This window comes from Penaeus vannamei, chromosome 7 (assembly GCF_042767895.1).
Source record: "Penaeus vannamei isolate JL-2024 chromosome 7, ASM4276789v1, whole genome shotgun sequence".
In the NCBI taxonomy this organism is placed as follows: domain Eukaryota; kingdom Metazoa; phylum Arthropoda; class Malacostraca; order Decapoda; family Penaeidae; genus Penaeus; species Penaeus vannamei.
In genome coordinates, this window is record NC_091555.1 from 48,298,606 (window position 1) to 48,311,105 (window position 12,500).

Here is a 12,500-nt window from a genome sequence, read left to right on the forward strand (position 1 = left end):
CTCTCTCTCACTCGCTCTCTCTCTCTCTCTCTCTCTCTCTCTCTCTCTCTCTCTCTCTCTCTCTCTCTCTCTCTCTCTCTCTCTCTCGAGGCCTTAGTTTTCTCTCTCTCTCTCTCTCTCTCTCTCTCTCTCTCTCTCTCTCTCTCTCTCTCTCTCTCTCTCTCTCTCTCTCTCTCGAGGCCTTAGTTTCTCTCTCTCTCTCTCTCTCTCTCTCTCTCTCTCTCTCTCTCTCTCTCTCTCTCTCTCTCTCTCTCTCTCTCTCGAGGCCTTAGTTTCTCTCTCTCTCTCTCTCTCTCTCTCTCTCTCTCTCTCTCTCTCTCTCTCTCTCTCTCTCTCTCTCTCTCTCTCTCTCTCTCTCTCTCTCTCTCGCCTCGCAACACACACCTCAAAAGACATTGTTAAATAACTTCCTCTGTGACTGTCTTCCTTTTCTTTGTTAAACACGTGTAAAAAAAAAAAAAAAAAAAAAAAAAAAAAAAAAAAACGTATAAAATAAAATAAAATAAAACAATAAAACAAAATAAATAAGAAATAAATAAATAAAAAAGACTCACACACGTAGTACGAAATTACTACAGTTCATAAGGTAGTTTTCCAAATATTGTTCACCGCGGTCTCAGTCACCCTCAAAAAATGAAAATGTGAACTCGACTTTGTTCAGAAAGCTTCTAAAGTGCAGGATTTTGTGCATTTTCTTGATAATATATTCTCCTTCCCGCAAGACACTTTTAACGCGAAAGAAAGTGCTCACGAACTTACGTTTTTCATTATGTGAGAATAATGAGGATAATAATAGCAACAGCAGCAGAAGCAGTAGTAGTAGTAGTAGTAATAGTAATAGTAGTAGTAATAGTAGTAGTAGCAGTAGTGATAGTAATAGTAGTAATAGTAATATTAGTAGTAGTAGTAGTAGTAATAGTAGTAGTAGTGACAGTAGTAGTAGTAATAGTAATAGTAGTGATAGTAATAGTAGTAATAGCAATAGTAGTAGTAGTAATAGTAGTAGTAGTAATAGTAAAAGTAGTAATAGTAATAGTAGTGGTAGTAGTAGTAGTAACAGTAGTGTTAATGATAATGATAATAGGAATGGTAATAACAATAATAATAGTTATGACAATAATAATAACAATTATAACTTATTAAGATATTATAACTAAACAGAAAAAAATCTTTAATACAGTATTTCGCAGCTAATTTTAACATACAAATAAATTATCTCTAAGTGGATACAGAATTCATACAAATACTGATGTATTATGCCAACAGCGAGTTCATTGTGAAAAGGAATATAAATATAATTAACTGAGTTATACAATTTTAACTTCACTACCATTACTTTCGTTACGATCTCGAAAATGTCTCTAGTTATTATTGTTATTGTTATTATCCTCATTATTATTATTATTATTTTGAATATACGTGATTAAGTGTTCTTAAAAATGCGAATATTCATTAAGAGAATCTTGGTTCCGAAGAGGACTGAAACGAGAGGAGGAGAAGTATTTACATTTTTAATTAACGTCTGTATGAAGCTTTTGTCATTAAGTGCAAGAGAAGTTTGTTACCAGATATCACCATATATACAGAGCTTCTTCAGGATATCTCAAATTAACATCTAGGATATACGGGATCAGTTTATAAATCTGTTTTCTAATAATGTTTCAGTCATGATAAGAGTTTTTGGTCTGGAAGTCGACGCTCGAGAGACAGTGAAGCTTCGAATCACTGTTTCGACTCAACGAGGGATTCGAAAAGAGCTCCCGGAAACGCGGGAACACGACGCAATGTAAATAGAGTTTCTTTCCTTTTGTTTTTTTATTTCTTACTCTAACTTTCTCCCTCTCTATCTATCTATCTGATGTTCTCTTTCTCTTTGTGTCCGTCTTTCTCTCTCTCTCTCTCTCTCTCTCTCTCTCTCACACACACACACACACACTCTCTCTCTCTCTCTCTCTCACTCTATATATATCTATCTCATCTTCTCTCTCTCTCTGTGTCTCTCTCTCTCTCTCTCTCTCTCTCTCTCTCTCTCTCTCTCTCTCTCTCTCTCTCCCTCTCTCTCCCTCTCTCTCCCTCTTTCAAAAAACTGAAGCATAAACATGTAATAACCATACAACGGTAATCAAGGCTTTGCGAGCTCCTCAGCCTGACAAATAGCAACACCCTCTATCTCAACTGCAGCCCGATTAAAGGCAATCCAATATCGGTTTGGGAGTCCGCGAGAGGCCATTAGACCGAGCCCGAATGTACTCCGGACCAACGGGATAAAAAAAAAAGAAAAAAAAAGCCCCTGAACTATTGTTTTAAAACTACTCGGATAATATGTTGCATTTCTTCGGGTATAGTCTGCGAAGAACACAAGTTCCTCAGAGTCATTGCTGTAAATTACGTTTCCTTTTCCGTGATGGTGGATCGGAGGAACGGAGCGAAATGTGCCTCATATATGTCAATAATATATGTCAATGATATATGTCAATAATATATGTCAATAATATATGTCAATAATATATGTCAATAATATATGTCAATGATATATGTCAATAATATATGTCAATGATATATGTCAATAATATATGTCAATAATATATGTCAATAATATATGTCAATGATATATGTCAATAATATATGTCAATGATATATGTCAATAATATATGTCAATAATATATGTCAATAATATATGTCAATAATATATGTCAATGATATATGTCAATAATATATGTCAATAATATATGTCAATGATATATGTCAATAATATATGTCAATGATATATGTCAATAATATATGTCAATAATATATGTCAATAATATATGTCAATAATATATGTCAATAATATATGTCAATAATATATGTCAATAATATATGTCAATAATATATGTCAATAATATATGTCAATGATATATGTCAATAATATATGTCAATAATATATGTCAATAATATATGTCAATAATATATGTCAATAATATATGTCAATAATATATGTCAATGATATATGTCAATAATATATGTCAATAATTTATGTCAATAATATATGTCAATAATATATGTCAATAATATATGTCAATGATATATGTCAATAATATATGTCAATAATATATGTCAATAATATATGTCAATAATATATGTCAATAATATATGTCAATAATATATGTCAATAATATATGTCAATAATATATGTCAATGATATATGTCAATAATATATGTCAATAATGTATGTCAATAATATATGTCAATGATATATGTCAATAATATATGTCAATAATATATGTCAATAATATGTCAATAATATATGTCAATGATATATGTCAATAATATATGTCAATAATATATGTCAATAATATATGTCAATAATATATGTCAATAATATATGTCAATAATATATGTCAATAATATATGTCAATAATATATATAATATACGAAATATGTCACCTTTAGACGGGAAAGGCTGGATCAGGAGCAACTCCAGGAGGTAGGTGTCATGGCGTCTATTTTGAGGATTGTTTAATGGAAATATAACCATTAACATCATTATTTTCCATCCTTTTGGGGGAAATTGAAGAGACCGAAATGATCGACTCTATTCACAAATTATTCGCAACTTTTGTGACGTCATAGAAATAAACCCCATGTGCCTTTTATGACGTCATAGAAATAAACCCCATGTGCCTTTTATGACGTCATAGAAATAAACCCCACGTGCCTTTTATGACGTCATAGAAATAAACCCGCATGTGCTTTTTCCACAAAAATAGAATCAGAAGCCATGACCTCCTCGAGTTGCTACTGATCTGGCCTTTCCCTACCTCAGACACACCAACCTCTTGTCTGTTCTAAGTGTTTTTCTTCGTCTGTTCGGTTTGTGTTCGACTTGAGGAACATTATATATAATCTAATTAAAGTTCTGGGTTTTATTTTTTTAAAACTCATCCGATCGCTTATCAGCCAAATATCGGTGTTCTTCTTGTTCTTCGTTCTCTCAGCTGTCTCCCGTATTTGAATATTAGTATTATTTTTCTCAATGTTTGTTTGTATTTTTCTCAATGGTTGGCAGATAAATGGATAGACACAAATATAGACACACACACACGTACGCAAGCACTGTATATACGTACATACACATACGTACATACATGGGGAGGTAAAGACAGGTCGACACCTACATGGCTCTTAATACTCAGATATAACTCCCATATTGATCAGTTATTTTTATCACACAAACAAATAAACACGAATGAAAAAAAGAAAGAAAGAAAGAAAGAAAAAAAAGAAAATGGAGACCCTAAGAGATTCCTGCTCGTGGCCTCTGGGAACCACATCCGGGAAACCACATCCGAGAAACCACATCCGGGAAACCACATCCGGGAAACCACATCCGGGAATCACATCCGGGAAACCACACCCGGGAAACCACATCCGGGAAACCACATCCGAGAAACCACATCCGGGAAACCACATCCGGGAAACCACATCCGGGAATCACATCCGGGAAACCACACCCGGGAAACCACATCCGGGAAACCACATCCGGGAATCGCCTCCAGGAACCACATCCGGGAAACCACATCCGGGAAACCACATCCGGGAATCGCCTCCAGGAACCACATCCGGGAAACCACACCCGGGAAACCACATCCGGGAAACCACATCCGGGAAACCACATCCGGGAAACCACATCCGGGAAACCACATCCGGGAAACCACATCCGGGAAACCACATCCGGGAAACCACATCCGGGAAACCACATCCGAGAAACCACATCCGGGAAACCACATCCGGGAATCACATCCGGGAATCGCCTCCAGGAACCACATCCGGGAAACCACATCCGGGAAACCACATCCGGGAAACCACATCCGAGAAACCACATCCGGGAAACCACATCCGGGGAACCACATCCGGGAAACCACATCCGGGAAACCACATCCGAGAAACCACATCCGGGAAACCACATCCGGGAAACCACATCCGGGAAACCACATCCGGGAAACCACATCCGGGGAACCACATCCGGGAAACCACATCCGGGAAACCACATCCGGGGAACCACATCCGGGAAACCACATCCGGGAAACCACATCCGGGAAACCACATCCGGGGAACCACATCCGGGAATCGCCTCCAGGAACCACATCCGGGAAACCACATCCGGGAAACCACATCAGGGAAACCACATCCGGGAATCGCCTCCAGGAACCACACCCGGGAAACCACATCCGGGAAACCACATCAGGGAAACCACATCCGGGAATCGCCTCCAGGAACCACATCCGGGAAACCACATCCGGGAAACCACATCCGGGAAACCACATCCGGGAATCGCCTCCAGGAACCACATCCGGGAAACCACATCCGGGAAACCACACCCGGGAAACCACATCCGGGAATCGCCTCCAGGAACCACATCCGGGAAACCACATCCGGGAAACCACATCAGGGAAACCACATCCGGGAATCGCCTCCAGGAACCACATCCGGGAAACCACATCCGGGAAACCACATCCGGGAAACCACATCCGGGAATCGCCTCCAGGAACCACATCCGGGAAACCACATCCGGGAAACCACACCCGGGAAACCACATCCGGGAATCGCCTCCAGGAACCACATCCGGGAAACCACATCCGGGAAACCACATCCGGGAATCGCCTCCAGGAACCACATCCGGGAAACCACATCCGGGAAACCACACCCGGGAAACCACATCAGGGAAACCACATCCGGGAATCGCCTCCAGGAACCACACCCGGGAAACCACATCCGGGAAACCACATCCGGGGAACCACATCCGGGAAACCACATCCGGGAAACCACATCCGGGAAACCACATCCGGGAAACCACATCCGGGAATCGCCTCCAGGAACCACATCCGGGAAACCACATCCGGGAAACCACATCCGAGAAACCACATCCGGGGAACCACATCCGGGAAACCACATCCGGGAAACCACATCCGGGAAACCACATCCGGGAATCGCCTCCAGGAACCACATCCGGGAAACCACACCCGGGAAACCACATCCGGGAAACCACATCCGGGAAACCACATCCGGGAAACCACATCCGGGAAACCACATCCGGGAAACCACATCCGGGAAACCACATCCGGGAATCGCCTCCAGGAACCACATCCGGGAAACCACATCCGGGAAACCACATCCGAGAAACCACATCCGGGGAACCACATCCGGGAAACCACATCCGGGAAACCACATCCGGGAAACCACATCCGGGGAACCACATCCGAGAAACCACATCCGGGAAACCACATCCGGGAATCGCCTCCAGGAACCACATCCGGGAAACCACATCCGGGAAACCACATCCGAGAAACCACATCCGGGGAACCACATCCGGGAAACCACATCCGGGAAACCACATCCGAGAAACCACATCCGGGGAACCACATCCGGGAAACCACATCCGAGAAACCACATCCGGGAAACCACATCCGGGGAACCACATCCGAGAAACCACATCCGGGAAACCACATCCGGGAAACCACATCCGAGAAACCACATCCGGGAAACCACACCCGGGAAACCACATCCGGGAAACCACATCCGGGAAACCACATCCGGGAAACCACATCCGGGAAACCACATCCGGGAAACCACATCCGGGAATCGCCTCCAGGAACCACATCCGGGAAACCACATCCGGGAAACCACATCCGGGAAACCACATCCGAGAAACCACATCCGGGGAACCACATCCGGGAAACCACATCCGGGAAACCACATCCGGGAAACCACATCCGGGAATCGCCTCCAGGAACCACATCCGGGAAACCACATCCGAGAAACCACATCCGGGAAACCACACCCGGGAAACCACATCCGAGAAACCACATCCGGGGAACCACATCCGGGAAACCACATCCGGGAATCGCCTCCAGGAACCACATCCGGGAAACCACATCCGAGAAACCACATCCGGGAAACCACATCCGGGAAACCACATCCGGGAAACCACATCCGGGAAACCACATCCGGGAAACCACATCCGGGAATCGCCTCCAGGAACCACATCCGGGAAACCACACCCGGGAAACCACATCCGGGAAACCACATCCGGGAAACCACATCCGGGAATCGCCTCCAGGAACCACATCCGGGAAACCACACCCGGGAAACCACATCCGGGAAACCACATCCGGGAAACCACATCCGGGAAACCACATCCGGGAAACCACATCCGGGAAACCACATCCGGGAAACCACATCCGGGAAACCACATCCGGGAATCGCCTCCAGGAACCACATCCGGGAAACCACACCCGGGAAACCACATCCGGGAAACCACATCCGGGAAACCACATCCGAGAAACCACATCCGGGAATCGCCTCCAGGAACCACATCCGGGAAACCACACCCGGGAAACCACATCCGAGAAACCACATCCGGGAAACCACATCCGAGAAACCACATCCGGGAATCGCCTCCAGGAACCACATCCGGGAAACCACACCCGGGAAACCACATCCGAGAAACCACATCCGGGAAACCACATCCGAGAAACCACATCCGGGAATCGCCTCCAGGAACCACATCCGGGAAACCACACCCGGGAAACCACATCCGAGAAACCACATCCGGGAAACCACATCCGGGAATCGCCTCCAGGAACCACATCCGGGAAACCACATCCGAGAAACCACATCCGGGAAACCACATCCGGGAAACCACATCCGGGAAACCACATCCGGGAAACCACATCCGGGAAACCACATCCGGGAAACCACATCCGGGAAACCACATCCGGGAATCGCCTCCAGGAACCACATCCGGGAAACCACACCCGGGAAACCACATCCGGGAAACCACATCCGGGAATCGCCTCCAGGAACCACATCCGGGAAACCACACCCGGGAAACCACATCCGGGAAACCACATCCGGGAATCGCCTCCAGGAACCACATCCGGGAAACCACACCCGGGAAACCACATCCGAGAAACCACATCCGGGAAACCACATCCGGGAATCGCCTCCAGGAACCACATCCGGGAAACCACATCCGAGAAACCACATCCGGGAAACCACATCCGGGAAACCACATCCGGGAAACCACATCCGGGAAACCACATCCGGGAAACCACATCCGGGAAACCACATCCGGGAAACCACATCCGGGAATCGCCTCCAGGAACCACATCCGGGAAACCACACCCGGGAAACCACATCCGGGAAACCACATCCGAGAAACCACATCCGGGAAACCACATCCGGGAAACCACATCCGGGAAACCACACCCGGGAAACCACATCCGGGAAACCACATCCGGGAAACCACATCCGGGAATCGCCTCCAGGAACCACATCCGGGAAACCACATCCGGGAAACCACATCCGAGAAACCACATCCGGGGAACCACATCCGGGAAACCACATCCGGGAAACCACATCCGGGGAACCACATCCGGGAATCGCCTCCAGGAACCACATCCGGGAAACCACATCCGGGAAACCACATCCGGGAAACCACATCCGGGAAACCACATCCGGGAAACCACATCCGGGAATCGCCTCCAGGAACCACATCCGGGAAACCACATCCGAGAAACCACATCCGGGAAACCACATCCGGGAATCGCCTCCAGGAACCACATCCGGGAAACCACATCCGAGAAACCACATCCGGGAAACCACATCCGGGAATCGCCTCCAGGAACCACATCCGGGAAACCACACCCGGGAAACCACATCCGAGAAACCACATCCGGGAAACCACATCCGGGAATCGCCTCCAGGAACCACATCCGGGAAACCACATCCGAGAAACCACATCCGGGAAACCACATCCGGGAAACCACATCCGGGAAACCACATCCGGGAAACCACATCCGGGAAACCACATCCGGGAAACCACATCCGGGAAACCACATCCGGGAATCGCCTCCAGGAACCACATCCGGGAAACCACACCCGGGAAACCACATCCGGGAAACCACATCCGGGAATCGCCTCCAGGAACCACATCCGGGAAACCACATCCGGGAAACCACATCCGGGAAACCACATCCGGGAAACCACATCCGGGGAACCACATCCGGGAAACCACATCCGGGAATCGCCTCCAGGAACCACATCCGGGAAACCACACCCGGGAAACCACATCCGGGAAACCACATCCGAGAAACCACATCCGGGAAACCACATCCGGGAAACCACATCCGGGAAACCACACCCGGGAAACCACATCCGGGAAACCACATCCGGGAAACCACATCCGGGAATCGCCTCCAGGAACCACATCCGGGAAACCACATCCGGGAAACCACATCCGAGAAACCACATCCGGGGAACCACATCCGGGAAACCACATCCGGGAAACCACATCCGGGAAACCACATCCGGGAATCGCCTCCAGGAACCACATCCGGGAAACCACATCCGGGAATCGCCTCCAGGAACCACATCCGGGAAACCACATCCGGGAAACCACATCCGGGAATCGCCTCCAGGAACCACATCCGGGAAACCACATCCGGGAAACCACACCCGGGAAACCACATCCGGGAAACCACATCCGGGAAACCACATCCGGGAAACCACATCCGGGGAACCACATCCGGGAAACCACATCCGGGAATCGCCTCCAGGAACCACATCCGGGAAACCACATCCGGGAATCGCCTCCAGGAACCACATCCGGGGAACCACAACCGGGAAACCACAACCGGGAAACCACATCCGGGAAACCACAACCGGGAAACCACATCCGGGAAACCACATCCGGGAATCGCCTCCAGGAACCACATCCGGGAAACCACACCCGGGAAACCACATCCGGGAAACCACATCCGGGAAACCACACCCGGGAAACCACATCCGGGAAACCACATCCGGGAAACCACATCCGGGAAACCACATCCGGGAAACCACATCCGGGAAACCACATCCGGGAAACCACATCCGGGAATCGCCTCCAGGAACCACATCCGGGAAACCACATCCGGGAAACCACATCCGGGAAACCACATCCGAGAAACCACATCCGGGAAACCACATCCGGGAATCGCCTCCAGTAACCACATCCGGGAAACCACATCCGGGAAACCACATCAGGGAAACCACATCCGGGAAACCACATCCGGGAAACCACATCCGGGAAACCACATCCGGGAAACCACATCCGGGAAACCACATCCGGGAAACCACATCCGGGAAACCACATCCGGGGAACCACATCCGGGAAACCACATCCGGGAAACCACATCCGGGAAACCACATCCGGGAAACCACATCCGGGAAACCACATCCGGGAAACCACATCCGGGAAACCACATCCGGGAAACCACATCCGGGAAACCACATCCGGGAAACCACATCCGGGGAACCACATCCGGGAAACCACATCCGGGAATCGCCTCCAGGAACCACATCCGGGAAACCACACCCGGGAAACCACATCCGGGAAACCACATCCGGGAAACCACACCCGGGAAACCAAATCCGAGAAACCACATCCGGGAAACCACATCCGGGAAACCACACCCGGGAAACCAAATCCGAGAAACCACATCCGGGAAACCACATCCGGGAAACCACACCCGGGAAACCAAATCCGAGAAACCACATCCGGGAAACCACATCCGGGAAACCAAATCCGAGAAATCACATCCGGGAAACCACATCCGGGAATCGCCTCCGAGAAACCACATCCGGGAAACCACATCCGGGAAACCACATCCGGGAAACCACCTCCAGGAATCACATCCGGGAATCGCCTCCGAGAAACCACATCCGGGAAACCACATCCGGGAAACCACATCCGGGAAACCACATCCTCTCCCAGGCGCTGGAGGCTAGCTGACGTGAGAGAGAGATGTCGCGTCACTTCAAACCTGAAGCTCAAGTGACGACCCCACATCCGGGAATCGCCTCCAGGAACCACACATCCGGGAAACCACATCCGGGAAACCACATCCGGGGAATCGCCTCCGAGAAACCACATCCGGGAAACACCTCCGAGAAACCACATCCGGGAATCGCCTCCAGGAACCACATCCGGGAAACCACATCCTCTCCCAGGCGGTGGAGGCGAGCTGACGTGAGAGAGAGATGTCGCGTCACTTCAAACCTGAAGCTGAAGTGACGACCCCACATCCGAGAAACCACATCCGGGAATCGCCTCCAGGAACCACATCCGGGAAACCACATCCGGGAAACCACATCCGGGGAATCGCCTCCGAGAAACCACATCCGGGAAACACCTCCGAGAAACCACATCCGGGAATCGCCTCCAGGAACCACATCCGGGAAACCACATCCTCTCCCAGGCGGTGGAGGCGAGCTGACGTGAGAGAGAGATGTCGCGTCACTTCAAACCTGAAGCTGAAGTGACGACCCCCTGATTGCCTTGTTACCCGCGCCGACAGGTGAGAGAGCTGATCACGAAGAGATAAGGGGGCTGATAAGGAGGCGGCGTGGAGGTGAGTTTATCGTGGCTCCTGTTGGGTGGCTTGGATTGGGCTTAGGAATTTGCTTTTTTTTTCTTCTTTTTCTTCTTCGTCTTCTCCTTCTTCTTCTCCTTCTTCTTATTCGTCTTCTCCTTCTTCTTCTTCTCCTTCTTCTTCTTCTTCTTATTATTATTATTATTATTATTATTATTATTCGTCTTCTCCTTCTTCTTTCTTTCTTTTTTATTGTTATTATTATTTATTTTATTTCTATTTTAACTTTTTTTGTGGTGTGCGTGGGTTTGGGTTCCGTTTTTATTGCCTCAGAGGAGAGAGGGGAGAGAGTGGGAGGGAGGGAGAAAGAAGGGGAGGGAGGGGGAGAAGGAGGGAGGGAGGGAGGGAAGGAAAGAGAGAGAGAGAGAGAGAGAGAGAGAAACAGAAGAAAGAAAAACACCAACAAACAAAAACAACAACAAAAAGAAGAAAACCCCAAATTAACCCTCCCACCCACCCATCCCCACCCCTCCCCCACCTCCCCAGCCGACAAGCCCCTCGGTTTCCGTCCGCTGAACCCGCTACAACGGCTCTGGAGAAACAGGATCCTCTTAAACGATAAAGAGATCCCGTTGCCTCCATGAACCCCTCCCTCCTCTTCCCCCCTCCTCCTGTTGCCTACATGACCCCCCCTTCCCTCCCTTCCCCCCCTCCTGTTGCCTCTATGACCCCCCACCCTCCCCCCCTCCCGTTGCCTACATGACCCCCCCCCCCTTCCCTCCCCCTCCTCCTGTTGCTTACACGACCCCTCTCTCCCCTGCCCCCTCCCTCCTGCTGCCTACATGACCCGCCCCTCCCCTCTCCCCCCTTCCTGTTGCCTACATGACCCCCCCCTTCCCTCCCCTCCCCCCCTGTTGCCTACACGATCCCCCCTCCCCTCCCCTCCCCTCCCCCCCCTCCTGTTGCCTACACGATCCCCCTTCCCTCCCCTCCCCCCATCCTATTGCCTACACGACCCGCCCCTCCCCTCCCCTCCTCCCCCCTCCTCCTGTTGCCTACATGACCCCCCTCCCCCATCCCCTGCCCCCTCCTGTTGCCTACACGACC

General features: G+C 49.0%; 2 protein-coding genes across 2 annotated transcripts in view; one reads left to right on the forward strand and one right to left on the reverse strand.

Annotated features, from left to right (window-relative positions):
• Positions 1-3,419: 3,419 nt before the first annotated feature.
• On the forward strand, positions 3,420-10,809 carry LOC138862202 (uncharacterized). Its single transcript, XM_070123393.1, has 2 exons — positions 3,420-3,466; positions 10,374-10,809. The coding sequence occupies exons 1-2, from the start codon at positions 3,420-3,422 to the stop codon at positions 10,807-10,809; spliced, it is 483 nt and encodes a 160-aa protein (XP_069979494.1).
• A 629-nt stretch (positions 10,810-11,438) lies between these two features.
• LOC138862203 (uncharacterized) overlaps positions 11,439-12,500 on the reverse strand; it is a 3,334-nt gene continuing 2,272 nt past the window's right edge. Inside the window, exon 3 of the mRNA XM_070123395.1 lies at positions 11,439-11,450. Within this exon, the coding sequence (XP_069979496.1) occupies positions 11,439-11,450 (12 nt within the window). The remainder of the gene's footprint in view (positions 11,451-12,500) is intronic.

Excerpts from the sequence above, each read along its gene's own strand:
- LOC138862202 (XM_070123393.1), top strand. The coding sequence starts at position 3,420 with ATGTCACCTTTAGACGGGAAAGGCTGGATCAGGAGCAACTCCAGGAG. Across the intron at positions 3,467-10,373 it reads ATCAGGAGCAACTCCAGGAG|GAACCACATCCGGGAAACCA; the intron begins GTAGGTGTCATG and ends AATCGCCTCCAG.